The 23702-nt window shown below is 44.9% G+C and overlaps 1 protein-coding gene across 1 annotated transcript; it reads left to right on the forward strand.

The window, feature by feature from the left end:
* Window positions 1-11: 11 nt before the first annotated feature.
* On the forward strand, window positions 12-23293 carry Ears2 (glutamyl-tRNA synthetase 2, mitochondrial). Its single transcript, XM_052713942.1, has 9 exons — window positions 12-272; window positions 3823-3978; window positions 8641-8830; window positions 13415-13887; window positions 15242-15350; window positions 17703-17856; window positions 17934-18064; window positions 21743-21878; window positions 22456-23293. The coding sequence occupies exons 1-9, from the start codon at window positions 134-136 to the stop codon at window positions 22537-22539; spliced, it is 1572 nt and encodes a 523-aa protein (XP_052569902.1). The 5' UTR covers window positions 12-133; the 3' UTR covers window positions 22540-23293.
* The last annotated feature ends 409 nt before the right edge of the window (window positions 23294-23702 follow it).

The following is a 23702-nucleotide window of genomic DNA, read 5'->3' on the forward strand; positions in this document are numbered from 1 at the left end:
CACAGATAGGCAGCCTGCGCCTTTAAGAGGCGGGGCCGCTCTCGCGGTGGCGGAAGTTGATTGGTCGGAATGAGTCTCCCCCGCCGCGCGGAAGTGACGCGCGAAGAAGCCCACGTGTGTGTTTCTATTTCACATGGCGGCGCTCCTCGAGAGGCTTCTGCGGGCCGGGCCTCGCGCGGTGGCCCTAGGCCACCAAGTGGGGCGGCAGGAGGCCAGTCTGGGCCCAGATCCCGGGGTCACGGTGCGAGTCCGCTTCGCTCCCAGCCCCACAGGTAATCCTGGTGGACGTGACGCGCGCGCCGCATCCCACTGTCCCGTCCCCGCCCCCCCGAACGTTCCAGAAACAGTCCCTTCCGGTGTCAGCGCGACCCCATTTTACAGAGACGGAAATGGAGGACTTAAGACCTGAAGTGATTCAGGTTCTTGGAAGTTGCTTTGTTGTATTGTCTCTGTTCTTCTTTCATGTAGCGTGTAGTGCGTATAAATTGTATCAAGTCGTATGCACTAGAGTGCAGTGGTCATTGAAAAGTTAGGGTTCCTGCTTTGAAGAAATCGGCATTGTAGTGGCCACGTCAAACACTTATAAGAGTAATTTAGAGTTATATTTGTCATTTTAGAAATGAAGCAGGATAGGATACCCTAGAAGGCATTGCTGAGGAGTTAACGTTTGAGTTGAGAACCAAATGTTAAGGAGACCTGCTTGACACCTAACAGGAAATGGCACAATGGCCCGGATTTATTGTTGCTGAAAGTCTAGCAAGCCAAAGGAAAAGAGGCCCAGTATATGCCCTGTTAGAAATACTGCCAGACAGCTTCTTGGTGGTGGGGCTCATGCCTTTAATCCCAGCGCTAGGGAGGAGAGACAGGCGAATCTCCAGGCCAGCCTGGTTGGTCTACAGAGAGAGTTCCAGGACAGCCAAAGCTGCACAGAGAAACTGTCTCGAAAAACCAAAAAGAAAGAAATACTGTCATCACCTACCCTGCTCACCACAAGTTCCCAGCCTTCCTTTAGCTCAAGTCACCTTCGGCCTTCTGGACACTGAGCAACCGTTCATTCCAGGTCCAAGGTCAGCAGAAAAAGATCATTGTGACAGTCCCAGCTGCACAGGAATGACACATTACTTCTGGGCAGGCAATATAAATCGTGGAACTTTTTAAATCCTATGTGGTGGAAACCCTGGTTCCTAATTACCAGTTGTGATTCTGTATTTAAGACTAATACAAATGAAACTACTAGGGGAAAAAAATGAGTATCTGGAAAACATACAAAACAAAAGCTTCTTTTTGTTAGTCTCAGTGGACATCAGATGGCTCTAAGTTCCCAAGCCTCAGCTCTCTGTTTCTGTACTTACCTGTTGTGAACATGCACTGGGAGGCTCACCTTGTTTGAAGAAGCACTTATGTAGGGCACCGAGGCCTGGCATTTTCTGCTTTTGTCCATTCCTAGATGTGTCATTTTGGCAACGTTATCTGCTCTGTTTATGTCCTACTTTTGCTATTTGTCAAGCAGGGCTAATAATAGTGTCTGTCTGATGGTTTTGAGCCAGTGCGGCTGAGCCGCTCAGCAGGATCTGCTATGTGCAGTAGCCTTTACTGCAGTTATCGTTTTTCATTGCTTTGCTCACTGGCAAGAAAAGCCCAATGGGAAGGAGTTGTCAATCAGTGTAGATCACTGTGATGGCTAAAATTAATTGAAGGTTTAAATTTTGGTTTTTTTTTTGTTTTGGTTTGTTTTCCTTTGGCAACAGTTTACTGTATCACCCTGATTGGCCTGAAACTCACTATAAAGACCATACTGTCATTGAACTTGTACATTCTTCCTGTCTCTGCCTTCCAGATACTGGAGTTACAGATGTGAGTCACAAGATCTGTCTTAAAGTTCTGCTTTGGTCAACATTTAGGTATCATAGCAACCTCATGGTAAAGAAGGATCCAGGTGTTTTTGTTTTGTTGAGACAGGACCTTACTGTATCCCTGGCTGGCCTGGAACTTGCTGCGTAGAACAGGCTGTTAGCTCAGACTCACACAGATCACCTTCAGAGTGGTAATTAAAGGCTCATGCCACCAGAATCAGCTTTTTTTTTTTTTAAGCCTACTAACATCAATAAATTAAAACTTGTGAAAGCTAAATGAATTCCCAACAGTTAGCAAATTCTTAATGCTGGATGGAGAATTCTTTTTTAAATTTCATGTATGGTGTATGTTTTCATGTAGGTAAGAAAGAGTTGCTGAACCTGGCGCTCATTGATTCCCCTACACTGGCTGGCCAGTGAGCTATAGGGATCTGCTTGTTTGCCCTCTGCCAGCACTAGACTTAACAGCTGGATGTTTGGCTTTTATGTGGGTGCTTGGGACCCAAACTCCGGTTATCATGCTTGTGCAGCAGGTACTTTATTGGCTTGAGCCATTTATCCAGCCCCTGGATGTAGAATCCAGCTATATATGATGTGAAGGGTGTTATTTTCAATTTCTGGTCTCTTCTGTCTTGAAATTCCTGAGGCTCAGTTCCACTGAGAACTACTTGTTTTGTGGTTTTGAAATAATTTGCTGAAGGTCTCACATAGCATCAGTGTTAAGCCAGGTCTGCCCAGTACCCAGAAGAACATTTCTTGTCCCATGCTGCCTTAGGTACCTGGAAATACAGATGAGGTCATTATAAATGTAAATGGCCTGACTGTGGAGATCCAGGGCCTTGGGCTGGACCAAAAAAAGTAGAGGAAAGGGGAAATGACAGACCTGGGAAATTTTAAGGTTTTCAGTCAGTAGTAATAGTTTTGGAGTTTAAACCCCAGCGAAGGGAAACCAAATGTTACTTTTAATTATAATTACTTACAACTAGCACTTATGGTGACAAATCTCAAGTAGTTTTAAAACTCCAAATTCTGCCGGGCGGTGGTGGTGCACGCCTTTAATCCCAGCACTCGGGAAGCAGAGGCAGGTGGATCTCTGTGAGTTCGAGGCCAGCCTGGACTACCAAGTGAGTCCCAGGAAAGGCGCAAAGCTACACAGAGAAATCCTGTCTCGAAAAACCAAATAAATAAATAAATAAAACTCCAAATTGCATGATGTGGCTAAGTATCATATGTAGAGTATATATGAAAAATGTGATTTTTTAATAGGATTTAGATGTGTTATTAACATGTAATTAGCCACCACCACCCCACCCCACCCCACCCCCGAATATATCAGTAGATTTATGTAATGTAAATGCTAGTATGATCTGGCCTCTATGAATAATTTTCAGACAGAAATTTTCAAACAGAGAATGAATGCTATTTCTCCTTCTGGTGAAACTTGGCCTTGAGACAAATGTCAAAGTTGAGTGGAGCATTTTTATGTGATGACAAGCTCCTAGACCTGACACCTGGGTGTCCCTTCCATTCCCAAGATGAAGGACTGAATGGAGTCAGCCACCCTGTCCTTACCTTTTCTTTTTTGTTGTTTTTGAGGTTTATTTATTTTATGTTATGTTTATGAGTCATTTGTCTGCATGTGTGTATGTGCACCACATCTATGTGTGGTACCTGCTGAGGTCAGAAAATGGTGTTGGAGCTGCTGGGATGGGAGTTACAAATAGTTATAAGCCACCATGTGGATGCTGGGTACTAAACATGGGTCCTCTGGGAGAGCATCCAGGGCTTGTAACCACTGGGCCATCTCTTCATCCCTACTGTGTCCTTTTCAGTGACAGTCTTGTCTGGGTGTCCACCAAAGAAATGGAACAGTCACGCCATTTCTTGGTCTTAAACTTGTTTGGAACATTCTTTGCACTTCAGCTGGCAGCTTTTCCCCTGTCCTCTTAGACCTGTTCTCTTCTACCAGGCTTCTTACACCTGGGTGGCCTCCGTACAGCCCTCTACAACTACATCTTTGCCAAGAAGCACCAGGGGAGCTTCATTCTGAGGCTGGAGGACACTGATCAGAGCCGACTGGTACCAAGGGCAGCAGAGAACATTGAGGACATGCTGGAGTGGGCAGGTAAGGCTGGCAAAGAAAGAGTCTCTGAGGAGGAACAGGAGACAGAAGGAGGCTGTGGATCTTCTCTGGGTTCAAGGTGGAGAACGAGAATTCCTGGGGAAATAGATAAATCTGCTCAGTCTGGGTTGGCAGGTACTCCCTGTAAAAAGGACAAGGCTTCCTGAAGCCAAGCTCTAAGACTGTTGTGGAATACCTGCTCTTATCTCAGTAGCTTAAGTCCATTTTCTGAGAGGGCAGGGCAGGAAACAGGCTCATGGGAAATGAATGATGAGGCCTGTAGTGAACGTGAAGAAGTGGGGTATCCTGCAAAGGAGGCAGTGCCTATGAGTACCAGCTCCTGCTCCCCTGAGAATGTGACCTCAAATTGTCCAGCTTTATAGTTCCAAGAAAAACCAGAAAGCCAAAATATGTAGTATGTATGTATTGATATAGGGCCCCTCTATGTGGTCTTGGATGTCCTGGAACTCACTGTGTAGACCAGGCTGACCTCTGCCTCCTGAATGCTAGGATTAAAGTTGACTTGTGCCACCATGCCAGCTGAACACCCCCTGCTTTATTTTTTTTTTTTAGGTGTCTTCTTTGTCTTCTCCCTAACTTTTTTATCTTAATTTTTGTTCTCATTTATTTGTGTGTGTGCACTTGTGTGGCCATCAGAGGACAACGTGCAGGAGTTGGTTCTCTCCTACAGTGTGGGTTCTAGGGCTTGAACTCCAATTATTAGGCTTTGTCACAAGAGTCTTGACCCCTGAGCCACTTCAATGACTGATCTTTTTTTTTTAAGTGAACACTGTCCATTGTTAAACCTAGGCTTGAATTTATTTATTTTATTTTTAAACCTCATCGTTGTGAGCCACACAAAATGAGTGTAGTCTTAGAAGTTGATCTTCTTGTGTGTAATTTAATTCTCAGTATAACTGGGCTTGTTGAAAAGAAAGAGTGTGTTTGAGTTTCCTGGATCAACCTGAACTCCTGTGGGCTCCTACTAAAGGCAGGCACTAGAGAACGTTAACACCTTAAGGAAAAATACCAAGACTACTTGAAGACATATACTCTCACCTTGGATAATTATTCACTAGGCTCTAAGTTCCTAAGTAGCAGAAACCCATTTATTTCTAGCTTTTATTAGTGAAATTTTAGTATATATGTATTTAGTTGAGGTTCATTGAATAAAGGAATGTAATTATTATCACTTTGTTCCGGCTGCTTGCCTCAGCCTTGAAAATGCTAGGATTGTAAATATTAGCACTACACCCACCCAGAATATTTTTTAAAACAGTTTGGGGCTCCAACCCAGGGCCTGTGCATATTAAGCAAGTGCTCTACCACTGAGCTGTGTCCTGGCCCTGTAATTCATCGTTAACCTGATATTAAGTTGAGATAAGAATTATAGAGAGGGGCTGGAGAGATGACTCAACCGTCTGTAGTAAGATCTGTGCCCTCTTCTGGTTGGCAGGCATACATGCAAGAAGAACACTAGATACATAATAAATAAATAAATAAATCTTTTTTTAAAAAAAGGAATTATAGAGAAAGGACTGGAGAGATGATTCGTTGGGTAAAGTGCTTGCTGTGTGCGGGTGTGAGGACTTGAGATCAGATCCCCTGGGACGAACTCTAGGTTCAGTGAGAGGGGCAGAAAGAGATATCTCAGTGGTTCAGAGCACTTACTGGTCTAGGTTCCAATACTCTATGGGTACTATATGAACATGGTACACATACGTGCATGCAGACAAAACACCCATATACACAGGAATAGATTATTTAAAAATCTTACAAAATGAAGTAGAAAGCCCTTGAGGAAGACACCCAACATTGACCTCTTTGACCTCTACATGGACATGTGCACCTGCAAAGTAACAGAGAAAGAGTAACAGGTTAGAAAACTGAGAAAGGGTATTCTTCTTGATGTGGTCGTTCTCTGGTACAGAATCTTGAATGAAGTAAGGGGCTAATTCTGGCTATGTAGAGTAGATGGAATCAGATGCAGACGTTCTGTGGAAGAGAAGTAGTGTTGGGTGAGGAATGACAAGGAGGCCGGTGTGGCCCAAAGACTGCAAGAAAGCAAAGGGACTGGAGTAGGAGGACCGCAAATCCACTCAGTAAAGTGCAGGCCCAGGTGAGAGCTTCAAGTGGATGGGACTCTTGCTGCACCAGGTACTGTGTAAGGCTCATGCTGAGATGAGCAAAACTGCTGCTCCTGCCCTCATTGAACATCACTGCCACACTGTTGTGTAAACAGGACCTGCTGCGCTCGGCATGGTGTCTTATCACAGCAATAGAACAGTTACTAAGACAACATCTATTGCTCACACAGATGACCTTGGTTAGCAAAGTGGGTCACAAAATAAACCAAGTCCTAAATCTGGGAAAGGGACTGGTGAGAATTGAATGAAAAAAAAGAAGAAGAAGGTATGGTGGAGGAAAAAGCTTATTGTAGATAAAAGGGAGACATAGTCAGAGGCAGGGACATCTGGGAGAGTCCAGAGTGGATGTGACCCTGAGCCATGGGGGGTGGGGGGAGATGACAGCATGGGGGGATGACCAGGTGCAGCAGCCAGGAGGCCCAAAAAGACCAGGAAACTGAAATGTCTGAATTATATAGGGAAGGGCAGCCCAGCCCCTGTGCTGGAGAAGTTCAGGCTAGGGAGTGGGATATGCCAGCCAAGAGGGCCCTGTAACTGGCAGGGACTGAAGGATGCAGGGAGAACCTGGCTGCCAGGTCTGATTTGATAGTTAAGTAGGCACCTCAGCCTTTGTCCCAGGTTTGAAACCTAATAGTGTTGAGGAGATGTTAATAGGAATGGGAGGGAAATAAGAGTGAAGGGAAGTCTAATAAAAATATACTATATACATGTGTGCAAATGTCTTAAGAATGAAGTTAATGAAGAAGACGGAGATCTTTTTAAAAAAATAATAAATTTTGATATGGAAATGATCCCTAATGGAATTTACCTGCATGAGTTTATGTGTACCACATGTGTGCAGGATCCTGTGGAGGCCAGAAGAAGGTATCGGATCCCCTGGAACCGGAGTTACAGGTACTTGTGAGCCTCCATGTGGGAGCTGGCAACCAAACCTATGTCCTCTGCAAGAGCAGTCAATACTCTTAACTACTGAGCCATCTCTCCAAGCCCCATATGTATGTGGTTTTCATTTTTGTTTTGAGACAGGATTTTGCTATATAGCACAGGCTAGACTTGAACTTTGGCAGTCTTCTTATTTCAGCCTCCCAAATTAGAGAATTACCAGTATGAGATAACCATGCCTACCACCCTATCTTCTTTTTTATCAAGTGAAGAAGTGAAGGTGCTGTGAGAGAGGTAGCTAAGTTATGCTAATAATAATTATAGCCAGAATGTATTGTGGATTTAGCAAGTGCCAGGTGATATCTGGCTCTTAATCTTATTTTGGCCTCTTATGACCCTTATGAGACACTTAATATTTGCATCTTGTTTTACAAATGAAGAGTTGGAAGCATTCAAAGTAGATTTGCCCAAAATCTCAGAGCTGGCCACTGGGTTTGAACCCAGTTCCATCTGCCTGGAGTGTGTGTGCTGGCATTAAAGGTCACAAGGTGATCTATGGTCTTTCTTATCCTACTTTACTAGAAGCTCCTAGAGGACAGAAGCCCCCTTCTGCAGGTCTTGCATCTCCCCTGCTCTCTACTGGAAGTGTTGATATTTGTCTCTCCCACCTGAGTCAGGAAGCTGGATATTAGGTTTGGAGTCTAGCCTGTAAGTGTTTGGGTGTAATCTGAAGCTTTATTCAGACTGTCTTACATACAAGTCTTCAGGCTCAATACTCTGTAAGCATATAAACACCAATGCGTTTGTTCCCACAGTCATTCTGCACAAAAGGCTGTTAGCTTCATTTTCCAGGAGAAAACTAAGGCTTAGAAAGGATGAGTTATGCAAAGTTAAGAATGTGGGCTTTGGACCTCTAACCTGGGTTTAGAGCTGGAGGTAACCATATGCCTTGGTTTTTCCATCCAGATTGTAATTGTATCAACACTTATTTGGAAGAAAAACTTAAAGGTTTGGGGGAGGTTGCAAAACAAACATCAAAGCAGACTGAAGAGTGAATGGCACCTTAGTATTTACACATTGTCATCCTTTGTGATCTCTGTCCTGGCCAGTGAGTAGCAACAGCCAGGAATCCAACCAGGACAGGCTGGAACCTAGCCTTACTGCCTGCTCTTGAGTCTATGGCTGCAGGCCTCGGTTGGTTTCTCTCTTACCTGGGAAAAGATGAGTGGAAAGGATACACAGTAGGCAGACCACACATATCCCTGTTCCTCCCCCTTCACTAGACTACATGACCTTTAGCCCCTAGTCTCGGAAATTGTAGTAGTACTGCCCTCATGGATTATCATAAGGCTTAAAAATTCAATGTGTGTCCTGGCATGGGGGCACATGCTTTTAATCCCAGCACTCCAAAAGCAGAGGCAGGCAGAAATCTGTGAGCTTGAGGCCAGCCTGGTCTACAAAGCGAGTTCCAGGACAGCCAGGGCTACACACAGAGAAACCCTGTCTTGAAAAAACAAAACAAAACAAAAAGTTCAATGTGTATGAAAAAGCACCCAGATGAATACTTAGGGGGGAAAAAAAGCAGTTTGCATTTCTGGTGTTACTGTGTGATAACAATTCTCCACCTGTGCTCCAGGCATCCCACCTGATGAAAGTCCCCGTCGGGGTGGTCCTGCAGGGCCCTACAATCAGTCACAGCGGCTGGCACTGTATGCCCAGGCCACAGAAACATTGCTGAAATCTGGAGCTGCCTATCCCTGTTTCTGTTCACCACAGCGGCTAGAGCTCCTGAAGAAAGAAGCCCTGAGGAGCCGGCAGACACCCCGGTGAGAGCCACAGGCCACTTTGGACACCTCCCTAAGCCCATTTGTCCCTTCTCTGTTTCTGCAGGTCAAGCATCTGGGTGGGGCTTAGCTAGGTTCTTTGATTCTGGGTGTCTTTCAAAGCTACAGTTGGGCTGAAGTCAAGCCTGCAGTTCTGTGGAGTTTTATCTGAGGAGGATTCACGTTCATCTTCTCCCCAGAGGCTGTTGGTAGGCCAAGGGTCTTACTAGTTGTCTGTTGCTTGTTGGGTGGGTTTCTTCTAGCCAACTAAATTGCCAAGATACACACAAAGTCTGTTTATTTCTTTTTTTTTTTTTCCAGAGCTAAGGGCCGAACCTAGGGCCTTGTGCTTGCTAGGCAAGTGCTCTACAAGAGAGCTAAATTCCCAACTTCCCTTCCTTTTTATCTTTTTGGTAGTGCTTGAAGTTGAATGAATAGCATGGTACATGCTTGGCAAACATTCTTCCAACTCTACTCTACCTCTAAACCACACAGGTCTGCATAGGGCGGCTCACAGCCTGGCAATTAAATACACCTAACTGTGGAAGGGACATCTTACCACTTGTGTTCTGTTCCTTAAAAAGAAGTCAGTGTGAGTTCAGCCCATACTTAGAGAGAGGACATTGTAGAGCAGGAATGCCAAGAGGCAGGATCACAGTCATTATGGCTACCGGAGAAGCTGCTGGCTACACTACACCTCAGGCAATATTATTTGTAATAATAATAACTTATAATGCCTAAAAATTGTTCTGGGCTGGAGGCAGTGCTCAGTAGTTAAGAATACTGACTTGGCTGTGTATGGTGACACACACGTCTAATTTTAGTACTTGGGAGGCACAGGCAGGTAGATCTCTGTGAGTTTGAAGCTAGCCAGTTCTACATAGTGAGTTTCAGGGCAGCCAGGCTATGTAAAGAGAACCTGTCTCAGAAAACAAAACAAAACAAAAGCTTACTGATCTTGTAGAGGACCCAAGTTCAGTTCTTAACACCCACGTGAAATAATTAATAACCAATTCCAGAGGAATCTGATTCTTCTGGCCTCTATAAACACCTGTATTCACATGGACAACCCCTTCCCCATACACACACTCAAAATTAAAAATAATAAAAGTATCTGGGTATGGTGGCACATACCTTTAATCCCAGCACTCACGAGACAAGAGATCAACGCATATCTCTGAGTTCAAGGCCCAGCCTGGTCTACAAAGCAAGTTCCAGGACAATAAGGACTTCACAGTGTGACCCTATTTAAAAACAGAAACAAAAACAAAAACAAGAAAACATAAAAATCTAAAAATCTTTTCATATTTAATACTTAAACTTCTTTTTATGTTTTTTTTCTTCTTTTTTTTATTGTGGGAGATCTTTTTACGTTTTTAAAGTGATTTTATGAAGGGGCAGCATATCCCACAGTGTGTGTGTAGAGGTCAAAGGGCAGCTTTCATGAGTTGGTGCTCTCCTCCCACCATATGGAGATTGAACTCAGGTCATTAGTCTTAGCAGGAGGCACCCTTACCCTCTGAGCTCTCTCACCAGCTTCATGTTTGATACTTAAACTACCCCAAAATATACAGAAACATCTCTCACAACCCTCCCTTTGGCTACTCATTTCTCTTTTCAAGAGGCAGTTGGTACTAGCCGGTGTTCAGTGCCTATGCTGACAGATGGAAATTACTGGTACCTTTTCTAGGCAATAGTAGTGTACAGTATTCTACACACCTCCTGTCTTGAGGGAGCTTCTGTATCAGCCCATAATTTTTTTCACTCCTATAATATCCCATTTATGACATGGCATGATGACATTTGCCTGTAATCCCATCATTCAGGAGGCAGAGGCAGAGTCATCTTTAGCTACCTTGGAACTTTGGAGACTTCCTGGGCTTTATGAGACCCTTTAAAAACAATAGCAAAAATTCTATGTGGAAATGCTATATATTACTCTGTTTCCTGTTAATGAATCTTTATATCTTTTATGCTTTGTTTTAAAAGGGGGAGTTATGATGAGTATGGTGGTTTAAATAAAAGTGAATGGTGCCCATAGGTTTATGTGGTTTGAATACTTGGTCCCCATTGGTAGAACTATTAAAGAAGGACTAGGAAGTGTGACCTTGTTGGAGGAGTTGTGTCACTAGGGGTGGGCCTTGAGGTTTCAAAAGACTCTAGTCATTCTCAGTATGCTCTCTCTGCTTCCTGCTTGCTAAGATGTGAACTCTCAGCTGTTCTTGCTGCCATGCCTGTGCTCCACCATGATGGATTCTAACCCTCTGAAACCATGATTCTAATTTAATGCTTTCTTTTATAAGTTGCCTCAGTCATGGTGTTTTGTCACAGTAATAGAAAAGCAACCAGTACAGTGAGGGAACATTGACATACATCCTTTGCATCTGTGATATGTATAGTGTCTTAGTTTATTTGCTGTCATAAAATACCCTGATGAATGAAACGTAAGAAAGGAAGGCTTTCTTCTGGCTCACAGTTGAAGGTACAGTAGTCCATCATGGTAAGGAAGTCAAGGCAGCAGGGGCTTGAAGTAGCTGCTCACGTATGTCCATAGTCAGCATGAAGAAAATGAGTAATGCTGATGCTCAGCTCCTTTTCTTCATTTTTTTATTTTTATTTGTGGGGGGGATTGGTTTTTTGGTTTGTTTTTGTTGTTGTTGATTTTTGAGACAGGGTTTCTTCGTGTAGACCTGGCTGTTTTGGAACTCACTCTGTAGACCAGGCTGGCCTTGAACTCTCAGAGATTCTCCTGTCTTTGCCCCCAGAGTGCTGGGATTAAAGACATGCACCACCATGACCAGCTGTTTGTTTTAATTGTAAACAGACTATAGTCCATTAGTACAAAGAATTGTTTTTAGTTGTGGTCACATGGTATCATGGGATCTATGAGACATCAATTGAAAAGTTAGATGTATCAAGAACTGAGTTTGCAGTCTTCACATTTGTGTTAGTTAGGACACTATTGTATATAATTTAAAAAGTTAAAAGTGACAGACCGAGGCCAGTGAATTGGCTCAGTGGGTGAAGTTGTTTACTGCATATGCCTAGAGACCTGAGTTCTAGCCTTAGAACTCATGTGAAAGGTGGAAGGAGAGAACTGACTCCATAATGTTGTCCTCTGACTTCCACCCATGCACCATGGCATGTGCACTTCATGCACACACATAATAATAATAATAATAATAATAATAATAATAACAATAATAATACATTTTTTAAAACCTTTTTGTTTTTGTTTTCAAGACAGGGTTTCCCTATGTAGCTCTGGCTGTCCTGGAACAAGCTCTGTAGACCAGGCTGTCCTTGAACTCAGAGACCCACCTGCTTCTGCCTCTTTAGTGCTGGCATTAAAGGTGTGTTCCACCATGTTCAGCTAGAACTCCTTTTGTTTAGGTGGCAAACTAGGGGACTGGGGAGTTGGCTTAGTAGTTAGGAACTCATACTACTTTGCACAGGACCAGAGTTTAGTTCTCAACACCCACATTAGGCAGCTCACCAGTACCTGTCACTCCAGCTCCAGAGGCATCCAACAACGGTTCTGGCTTCCACAGGTGCAGTGCTCATGTGCACATACATATAATTTTTGAAGAAGTGATCAACCAAAAAAAGAAAGAAAGTTAAAAGATAAAATAAAGTTTTAAAATGGCAGCAACAACGGCTCCCTGTACTTTTTCTAGTAGAAGAATCACCTGGGCTTGTGGTCACCTTGTGGATTCTTACTTAGCAGGTCTAAAGTTGAGGTCTGAATTTCTCAGGAGTTCCCAAGTGAAGCTGGTGCTGGTAGTCTACACACCTCCTTTGAGTAAGGAGGATGTGAGCACACAGACCTTATGTTTGTATCTTGTGGAAATCTGGTGGTGGCTGACTCCACGCTAAGAGGAGTAGCCTTGAGATAACAGAGCTCTGTGGTGACCTCTGACTATTACCCTGCCTGCTGACAGCCTTGCCATCTCTCCCTTAATTGTATGTGGGGTTAACAGTTCCAACATGGCTTCTCAGAAGGTGACATCCACAGAGTACTCCTGGGAGGTATAAAAGGAGGGTTTTTCCCCTCTTACAGGTATGTCTTAACCTCGTTGGAGAGAGATATCTTTCCCAGGACTGTAGCCCTTCCTTACCCACCAAGTGTTGTTTTCTTTGATTCTCAGTGAATAGAATGGGTTTGCATTCCTACCTGGACTGATCACTGGCACCAGGTCATGAGATTGCAACATGGTCTATACTTACTGTAAGCCTACTTTTGATTTAAGCGTTTTTCCATGTCCTCCTTAGCAAAGGAAAAGGGACAGTGACTAATAGGTCAGCAAACATTAGTGTCTGCCATACTGTGTTATCCCACACAACTTTTTTTAAATCCATTGTAGATCGAAGGAACCCCTTCAAGAGGTTAATGAGTTGCCCAGGGTCATAAGCTACCAGAAACCAAAGGTGAGGGTTGGGGTTATAGTTCAGTTGGTAGATACTTACTAGCATGCCCGGGGCCTTGAGTAAAATCCCCAGCATTGCAAGTAAAAACCAGAACTTGAGAGACAAGTGGAATATCTGCCCATTGATACTTAACTACTCTGTTGCTCTGTCTCCCACTAGGTATGACAATCGGTGCCGGAACTTGAGTCAGGCACAGGTGGCCCAGAAACTGGCCATGGACCCCAAGCCTGCTATCCGCTTCCGCCTGGAGGAGGCAGCACCAGCCTTCCAGGACCTTGTATATGGCTGGACTCAGCATGAAGTGGCCAGTGTGGAGGGGGATCCAGTTATCCTGAAGAGTGATGGCTTCCCCACCTACCACCTAGCCTGTGTGGTAGATGACCACCACATGAGCATCAGCCATGTGCTGCGAGGCTCTGAGTGGCTCGTCTCCACCTCCAAGCACCTGCTCCTCTACCAGGCCCTGGGCTGGCAGCCACCTCAGTTTGCTCATCTGCCCCTGCTCCTCAACAGGGATGGTAGCAAGCTGTCTAAAAGGCAAGGGGACATTTTCCTGGAACACTTTGCTGCTGCTGGTTTTCTGCCTGAAGCCTTGCTTGACATCATCACCAACTGTGGTTCGGGGTTTGCAGGTATATATGCACCAGTGTGGTCATGGTGGCTGAGCTTGAGCTTTAACACAGGCAGATGTGCTTGTCAGTCCCAGCATTGGCATCTGTCAGTCACGTGATCTTGGACAAGCTCATTATTCTAGTCAGTGGAGTTTACTGAGTCACACACGCTACTGTGTTCCCTCACTTGGTTTTCCCACACAGCTTTGTGGTTGATGGAGTGGGACTCACAGTAGGCACTGTCCCTGCCCTCAGAGACCTAGAGTCTCATTAACCTTGTCCATATGATAAGACTAAGGATATGCCCAGTAGGGTTAATTAGGAGCCAGTGAGCTTATAAATATAAGGAACCAGCTCACTGTCTGCCCACACCATAAGCACAAAAGCCACAGACCTTATGATTATTGTAATTATACAAGTATGAGCTCTAACAGTATTACTGGTGTTACTGTGAATCTAGCTTATTCAAGGTTTAGAACAGAAACTTTGAAGAAGCGAGTACCAAATGGGATGACTTCTTGTGGCAGTAACTTGATAATCCTGGTTTCTAAGGTGATTTCGAGGCTCAAGGAGGTTGTAACTTGCCAGAGTCACAGCCTTAGTAAAGGATGTAGTTCCTAAGGCCGGTGCCTGACCATGATGCCTTCTGCACCAAAGGGAGCTGCTGCTCATAAAGAAACTGCTTCCAGGGGACTGGAGAGATGGCTCAGCAGCTAAAAGCTCTTGCTGGTATGAGTACTGTTCCCAGAACTTCTATCAGATGGCTCACAACCACCAAAGGGTCCAGCACCTCCTGGCCTCTGTGGGTGGGTTTGTAGCACCCCCCCACACACACACACACTCATAAATTAAAAATAAGAGAAAAACAATCAAAAAGAAACAGCTTTCAGTCTGGATATGGTGTTACATACTTGGAATCCCAACACTAGAGAAGCTGAAGCAGGAGGATTGCTATTTTGATGTCGGTCTGGACTATGTAACACCAAAGTCCTTTCTCAGATGAACCAGAAAAGCAGCGGCTTCCAGCACTGAGGTCCCACTGTGGCATTAAGTATGAAGTTTGTTGGGTATGCTGGTGCCAGACTCTGCTCAGCCAAGCACACTAGAAACTCTGGAGTAGCCAGACAGTGGGCACACTGTTCTTGCGGCTTTGATCTAAATGTGGGGAGCCTACAGCTTGCTCAGTTGCTCTTCTTTGTGTATGAAACTGGGAGAACAGCAGGGTGGTATAACCAACGTGTATTCCAGCTATGTGGGAAACTGAGGCAGGAGGCTCAAAATCTGTAGGCTAGCCTGGGCAATGCAGAAAGAAAGATAAAAGGAAGAACAGAAATAAGATGAGGGAGGGGCTGAGCAGCTGAGGCCTGACTTGCAGAGAACCAAATGGGCAGGACCCTGCCGGAGCTGATAACACAGTTTGACCTGACTCGGATCACCTGTCACTCAGCCCTGCTGGACCTGGAGAAGCTCCCAGAATTCAATAGGTAAGTGAGAGAGCAAAGCACTATGGTGCATACCTGTAATCCCAGCACTTGGAAAGTTGAGACAGGAGAATTGTAAATTCTAGGCCAGATTAGGTTACATAGTGGCCTCAAACTTTATAGCCAATTGATGACCTTGAATCTTGATCCTCTTGCCTCCACCTCCCAAGTGCTCAAATTACGGGAGTTTGCCAGCACACTGACTCAACTGCAGTTGTTTAAGTATATGACTTTGTCAGTTCTGTAATTTTACTGTGTGTTAGCTATATGGGGTCTAAGACAGAATTTAAATGACTAGCACATTTACACGTTGGGTAGTGAGGCATCTCTTGCATGGGGCCTGCAGGAGTGAATGTAATCTAGCATGTCAGATGCAGTACAACTGCCTTTATTCCACAGAAGTGCTATTTCAGGGGGAAATAGAGTCTGGTCAGAGATACTCTGTGATACCTCCCAAGGTTCCTTGAAATCCAGAGGTCAACATAAAGAAAGGGGGCGGGGGGAGAGTACATTAGGACTGACGCCCACAGACTGAATCTAGTCAGGCTGAATTATCCTCAGATGTTTCTGTCACCGCGCCACTGCTATGCTTACTTCAGACACAATAAATATATTAGAAGGCATATTAGTGTCCCAGCAGCAGTAGCAGTAACTACTGGTAGTATATGAAAATGGGAATAGTAATTAAGATTCATTTAGCTTGACTGTGTTCCAGGCTTGGACTTGTGGTATATCAATTTAGCATGGCCAGGAGGGTCTTCTGGGTTGTTTTTTTCCTTCTTTCTATCTGGCCTTGATGCTAAGGAGATTCTATAGTTTCTGTACTACAGTCATATGTTTACTGTAATACTCATTTAAAAATATTTTTTCAACCAATTACACATGCCTATAATCCCAGCACTCAGGGGGTTGAGGTGGGAAGATGGAGAGTTCTAGGCCAGCCTGCCTACATAGAACCTGTCTTCAAATACCAAACAAAGCAAAAAGTTTTTTGCCAGTCTACATTCCAGATGGCCTCCCATAATGCCTTTTCATCCTGTGACATATCAGGAGCCTCAACTCCTGCAGGTCTGCAGCTCCCAAATGGGTGGCTTCCAGGCCCTGGCATCCGTACTTTGAATGTAGACTCCTGTTTAGTCCTCACTACTACCCTGTCTGTGCCAAGGCTCCCCAGCTTTCCAACGGCTGTGTGAGTTACTGCAAACACTTGGCAGACAGGCTTTAGAATCAGGACTGTCCCAGTGCCAACCCCATGAGCTGTTTCCCACTTGACTACCTGGCTTTCTTCTGTAACACAGACAGAGGGCTACAGGACTTCGAGTGGTCCCTGGTTCTGCACTGCTCTGAGTCTTCTTGGCCCTCCCAGTCCTGTCAGAAAGAGACAAAGGACAGCCTGGGGACTGAAGGTGGCAGGGCTTGGTATTAGGGTTGGACTCTTGGAGGCTCTACTATTTGTTCACAAGGGGACAATCAGGGAGTTAGGATGCCAGAAAAGAGATAACTTTGAACTGACAAGAAAGCCCCAGCTTTGAGGCTGAGTGCTTCATTGAAACAACCCCCTGTTCCAAATCCTAGGAATACATTTTCTTACCTCTCCATTTGTATCAGCACATTCCTGGATCCATCTGTGTAAATTCAGGTGCCTGTAGTGGTCAGGTGACAGTGTAAGGAGGGAGAGGCTGGCAAGACACCAAGGAGGAAAGGGCCAGGGCAGCTGGAAGACTGGAGTCTGAGCCCACAGCATGGATCCAGCCTACTCCAGCCAGTTAAGGCTATAGCCAGAGCATTGTGCACCCAGAGCTGCTCATTCCACAGGGAGAGCCAGAATGTTCCTTACTGTGATCTAGCTTAAAATAGTTTCTTTGCTGGCTGTGGCTCAGTTTTAGAATGCTTCCTTAGCATGCATGAGGCCCCGAGTTTGCTTCCTACAACCTCAAAAGTAACAGGAAAAAGTCAGCTACTAATTTTTAAAATACAGAAAATGCATGGTGTGGTGTTACACACCTTTAATCTGCACTTGGGGAGCAAAAACAGGTGGATCTCTGTAATTTTGAGGTCAGCTGGGTCTATATAGTGAGTTTCAGGCCAGCTAGGGATATATAGGAAAACCTTGTCTCAAAAAATAAATAAATGAATGAATAAATAAATGAAAACAAATCATGTCTGCCTAGATAGACTTAGGCTGGCTGTGACCTCCATCAAATCCTGCTCCTTTTACATATACAAAAAAAAATATGTTTTACTTACGGGTTTTGAAGATGTGACAGTCTTCAGTCCGTACTGCTACCCTGAGGGGAGAGGTTTGGCATAGTCCTGGGGTTCCAGTACCAGGGCATCCCCTTTTTTTCCTCTCAGGCTGCACCTCCAACGGCTGGTGAGCAGTGAGACCCAGAGGCCCCGGTTGGTGGAGAAGCTGCAGGCCCTGGTAAAGGAGGCATTTGGGAACCAACTGCACAACAAGGATGTTCTGGACCCCGAATATATGGAGAGGATCATCCTGCTGCGACAGGTATGGTTTTAGGGCTTCTTTCCCTCCAGTGTTTCCCCAGCTCTCCCAGTGCATGTGGTGACTGCCTCTCTCCCCAGGGCCACATCAGCCGCCTGCAGGATCTGGTCTCCCCAGTGTATGCCTACTTATGGACTCGACCTGCTGTCCATCGCGCACAGCTGGGCATTGATTCGGAAAAGGTGGACGTGATTGTCAAACGTTTGCTGGGGTAAGTGTTCACACACCGGGCTGAGGCTTAGCCACACCCTTCCCACTCTTTGCCCTAGCTGCTTCTCTACACAAGACCTTTGGCTCTTGGACCCCATCACAAAACTGTGACACACTAAAAAAATGCTTTCTCATTGGCTTCTCAGGAAAGGACAGCAACCCTGAAGGTCCAGGTGTCTCCCTCCTAGAGCCTCTCCTTTTCCTTAGCTGTGTGTAGGGGAGAGAGGACCTGTCTTTCTGTAGCAATAACAAGATTCTTGTCAGACAAAATTGTTAAATATTTATTTAGTTTTATTTTATGTGTCTGAGTGTTTTGCCTGCATGTATGTCTGTGCACCATTTTCATGTCTAGTATATTATTAATACACTGAAACTTTTTAAACCTAGACTTTAAACCTGGATATTGGAAGCCAGACACGGTGGTGTCGATTATGCATTGGTGCATTCTTTTATCTGCTTAGTTCTACTCATAGTTGTAATTCTTATTTTCCATTTTTGCCCAAAAGGTACAGTACAGGGATAATGTTTGGGTGTTTGTAGATATATTTTTCTACTTTTTTTCTTTTTTCTTTTTAAGAGATAGGTACTGTATCTTGCCCAGGCTAGTCCCAAACAGATCGAAAATGAGTTCCCTCTGTCTTTCCAGGAAGTTGAGACTGTAGGCATGGAGTACTGTACCCAACAGTAATATGCCTAGATTTGTCCAATCCTTGAAAGTCTTGGGGTTGGGGATTTAGCTCAGTGGTAGAGTGCTTGCCTAGCAAGCCCAAGGCCCTGGGTTCAGTCCTCAGCTCCAGAAAGAAAAAAAATAGTCTCCTCATTCCTTTCTATGGCTAACTTGTAACACAACTTCAACAAGAACTTAATTTATCTATTTATGTACATTAGGGTTGCTTCCAAATTTGACTTTTAGAAATAACTATACAAAGCTGGGTGGTGGTGCACGCCTTTAATCCCAGCACTCGTGAGGCAGAGGCAGGTAGATTTCTGAGCCTATCCTGGAACTCCCTCTGTAGACCAGGCTGGCCTCAGACTTGTAGAGATCCACCTGTTTCTGCCATCATCCAATTTCTGGTATTAAAGTACCGAATCCAGAATCTTTTTCTTTTAATTTGCGTGGATAGGTACATGTGAATACAATACCTGTGGAGTCCTCTGAAAGAGCAGTATGCTTCCACCCCCCACTCTCCCCACTCCCCCCCATCCCCCACCCCCACCCCCGGAGCTGAGGACCGAACCCAGGGTCTTTCGCTTGCTAGACAAGTGCTCTACCACTGAGCTAAATCCCCAATCCAGAGCAGTATGCTTTTAACTGCTGAACCATCTCTCCAGCTATTAATTCCAGTTCACCAAGATGGTGTCTCAACTTCTTATCCTTGTCATAGGTTATCTTTTAGAGACACTGGGACTCCGACTCAAGTCAGGAAAGCTGACACCCAAGTACCCAGGAGCCACCAGACCACTTTAGTGGTAGTGCCAAGCTCTCAGCCAGGCCTAACATGTCCTAGGGTGTCATTAGCAGTTTCCTGGGGCTTGTCCTTCTGTTCCTTGGCAGCCTCCTTCCTTGAATGCAATGACATTGGGGAATGTCCGTTTTCTCCCTATATTGCATTTTATATTTTTAGTATTTCATCTCCTTGATTTTATAAACAGCATTGATCCTGTTCCATTTAATGATTGCCTTTTGTCCAGGAAGACTGCTATGATAAAAAGACCATAGACTTCTGTAAACAACAGATTCTTTTCTCCCAGTGCTGGAAACTGAGGGCTCCAGATGAGTGCCAGCTGACTCAGGGGCAGGCAGTGGCCTTGTCCTCCTTGTTTTTTCATGTGCTCTGCTGCTAAAGTCTGGCAGTTGTTGAGGAAAGCTGTGTACAGAGAGGCTGTTTCTCCAAATCACTTAGAAGACCACTTCCTAAGTCAGTACTGCTCCACACTGAGCTGCCACTCAGACCACCATGGTGTGGATCTCACCAGGAGCAGGGGTTCTGCTCACGCAGCATTGGTACAGCACCTCTGTCCTATCATTTCAGAAGTTGGTTTGTTGTTGTTGTTGTTGTTGGTGTGTGTGTGTGTGTGTGTGTGTGTGTGTGTGTGTGTGTACACAAGAGGGCACTGATTCCTTGGGACTGAAGTGAAGGGTGGTTGTAAGCCACCTGACATGGGTGCTGGGAACCAAACTTGGGTTTTCTAGAAGCAGTAAGTGCTCATAACTGCTAAAGCATCTCTCCAGCCCCTGGGATACAATCCTAAGGGACCTGGGAAGCTGCGGTGGAATGTACCCACCTACTGCCTCAATCAGAGCTGGAATGGATGGTTTACAAATTCAGCTCTCACTAGTTGGGGACCACTCGAAACTCAAACATACTTTTGGGAAAGGGTCTTAGCATGGCTGCCTGGATGTGAGGGTGGTTGCTGCCTGGTGGAGTTTAGGTTCTTCATGTTTCTGTTTGTGGGAAAAGAGGCTCTCCCTAGCATAATGACAGCAGGGCTATTCCTGGAGCTGGTGTTTCCTGATGTTTTCTTTCTCTTCCTCTGTGCTGTACTCCCCTTGACAAATCTTGAAGCTATTCCAAGTAATTCCTCAGAAATTACCTATTCTTACATCCTGTGTCCAACCCATTCCTAAGTTTTCTTTTGAGGTACTCCTGCAATGTCTCTTGAGCTGTGGGGTGTAGAAAATACTAGCTAAGTTTTTTAGTTTGTTTTTGGTTTTTGTGTCAGGGTTTCTCTATGTAGCCTTGACTACACTGGAACTCACTCTGTAGACCAGGCTGGCCTCAAACTCATAGAGATCTGCCTGCCTCTGCCTCCCAAGTGCTGGGATTTAAGGCCTGGGCTACTATTGCTGGGCAAGTTTTAAGCTTTTACTGAAACATAGTATCCAATATTTTTGAGTGTTTGCAGTGAGTTCAGGGCTTTACTTAATGCTGGTCACATCTTAGCTCTCTGTTACCTCCCTGTGCAGTACAGGTGCTATTATTGTCCCTGCCTTATGGGTTAAAAATAGAGGCATAGCGACTATATGGCAGTTAGTAATTTCTCTTATAGTGACTTCTTATTTTTATACCACCCCCCCCCCCGCTGTGCCTTCTTTGACTTTATCTACTTTGTATGCATGGGGAAGGCACATGCCATGGCACATGTGTGAAAATCAAGGGACTGCTTTCAGAGAGTTGGTTCTCCTTCTACTATGTGGGATCTGGGGATTGAGCTCAATTCATCAGGCTTGGTGGCAGGCTTTCTTACCTACTGAGCCATCTCACTGGCTTTATGATGTCCTTTTAGCTACCTGTATCTTACTACTTTCATGGGCCACCTATATATGTGGTTCCGTCATTGTTTGCCTATAGTAGATTATGTAGTAAATTTCCTAACCCTCATAAAACTGTGTATTGTAGGTGAATAACAGTCTCCTGACCCTTCCTCCCACCCTGGATGCTCATTACAGTCTCAGACTTCCTCTCTCTCTCTCTCTCTCTCTCTCTCTCTCTCTCTCTCTCTGTGTGTGTGTGTGTGTGTGTGTGTGTGTGTGTGTGTCTTCCAAGTCAAGGTTTCTCTGTATAGCCCTGGCTGTCCTGGAACTTGCTCTGTAGACCAAGCCAGCCTGCCTCTGCCTCCCCAGCTCTGGGATTGCAATCATAACCGTCACGCCTGGCTCAGACTGGCTCTCTTTTAGGCTTTTAGAAAGATCTGGTTTGAGCCTAACTCAGGATGTGGTGAACAGAGAACTGAAGAAGCTGTCAGAAGGCCTGGAAGGCACCAAGTATAGCAGTGTGATGAAGCTCCTCCGAATGACCCTCAGTGGACAGCTGGTGAGATGGGACATGAACTGAACTGATGTCTACAGCCCCTCATTGACCCTTCCAGCCAGTGTTCACAGTCTGGTACTAAGGCCAGTCTAGGGGATGATAAACTGATGAAACATGATCACTTCCCTCATTTATCCACTGAGCATCCTCTGTGTGCAGGCCCTGTGACAGTTACAGCGGAGATGGCATGAACAGAACACATGTGATCCCTGCCTCCGTGGAGATCAAGGGAATAATATACAGATTACCAATTTGCCAAAGGCAGAAACAGGCTCCTGGGAGCCAATTGAATGGGAAAAAAATTCAGACAAGGAGGACTGAGTAGGGCTAGGTTATATCTTAGTGCTGAAGCATTTGCTAGCATTCATGAAGCTCTTTTAGCTCTGCAAAAATAAAACAAAAACAACAACCTAGATAAAAGAAAATAAAATAAATATAGACCCCACTCCTGGGGTTGCAGGCTGTGGATTGGAGCTGGCCTAGGGTTGCCTTCTACAAATTGAGACATTGAAACTAGGAATGAATTCCTTCTGCAGTTCAAGGCAAAAAGACAATGTTTTTGTTTTTTCTCTTTTTTTAGCAAGGACCTCCTGTGGCTGAGATGATGGTGTCCTTGGGCCCAAAGGAGGTAAAGGAGCGAATCCAGAAGGTGCTTTCTAGCTAAGGAGAAGATGCATAGGACCGTGAAGGTGCCTCCAAGGGCCTACACATGGAAACTGCATTCTGAGGAGATCAGGAGGCCTGGGGCGCATTTGAACCCTTTCAGGATGAACAGTAGTAGAAACAGACTCTCTGACTACCTTCATCAGCTGGCCTTTGGGGAAGCCCAGCCTGTTTCACCTCGATGACTCTGGGAAGGATGAACTTGAACTCATGTCTTGATTTTCTCTTTTTTTTTTTTTTTTTTTTTTTTGGTTTTTTGAGACAGGGTTTCTCTGTATCAGTTCCGACTGTCCTGGAACTCAGTCTGTAGACCAGGCTGGCCTCAAACTCAGAGATCCACCTGCTTCTGAGTGGTGGGATTAAAGGTGTGTACCACCACCGCCTGGTTCTTTATTTTTTTATTTTTTTGGGTTTTTTTTGAGACAGGGTTTCTCTGTGTAGCTTTGCGCCTTTCCTGGATCTCACTCTGTAGACCAGGCTGACCTCGAACTCACCAAGATCCGCCTGCCTCTGCCTCCCGAGTGCTGGGATTAAAGGCGTGCGCCACCACCGCCCGGCGGTTCTTTATTTTTTAAGGACTTTTTTTTTAATGTGTATGGGTGTTTTGCCTTCATGTATGCATGTGTATCACATGCATATGTGCAGTGATTCTTGCAAAAGCAAGAAGAGAGCACTGGATTGCCTCGAAATAAAGTTTCAGAGGGTTGTGGGCTACTATTTGGGTGCTTGGAATTAAACCCAAGTCTTCTAGAATAGCAGTGTTTAATCGATGAGTCATCTCTCCAGCCCCTTGTGTTGATTTTCATGCCACATTCTACAACAGATATTAGGAACTGGTTTACTGAAAACATCAACATTCCAAAACAGTCTAGAAGGCTGAGGTCTTGGTTCACTAGGTTGCATAACAAAATACCACAGAATACTGTGACTTAAACCAAAATAATTGATTTGCTTAGTGTCCTAGAGACTGGAAGTCCAAGGTAAGTGTCATAGGGTTGGTTTCTTGGGGGAGCCTCTCCTGAATTGCAGACAGTGCAATTCCCAGGATCTTTCCTTTGTGCACATTTGTCCCTGGTTCCTTTCAGTGTATCCTGGTCTTTCTCATGGGCACCAGTCAGACTAAATGCTACCCATTCTAACAGCCTCATTTTAACATAACACCCC

The sequence above is a fragment of the Peromyscus californicus genome, unplaced genomic scaffold (assembly GCF_007827085.1).
Source record: "Peromyscus californicus insignis strain IS unplaced genomic scaffold, ASM782708v3 Scaffold_4__1_contigs__length_199733344, whole genome shotgun sequence".
Taxonomy (NCBI): domain Eukaryota; kingdom Metazoa; phylum Chordata; class Mammalia; order Rodentia; family Cricetidae; genus Peromyscus; species Peromyscus californicus.

Excerpts from the sequence above, each read along its gene's own strand:
- Ears2 (XM_052713942.1), top strand. The coding sequence starts at position 134 with ATGGCGGCGCTCCTCGAGAGGCTTCTGCGGGCCGGGCCTCGCGCGGTG. Across the intron at positions 13,888-15,241 it reads CTGTGGTTCGGGGTTTGCAG|AGAACCAAATGGGCAGGACC; the intron begins GTATATATGCAC and ends CCTGACTTGCAG. Across the intron at positions 17,857-17,933 it reads GGATCATCCTGCTGCGACAG|GGCCACATCAGCCGCCTGCA; the intron begins GTATGGTTTTAG and ends CTCTCTCCCCAG.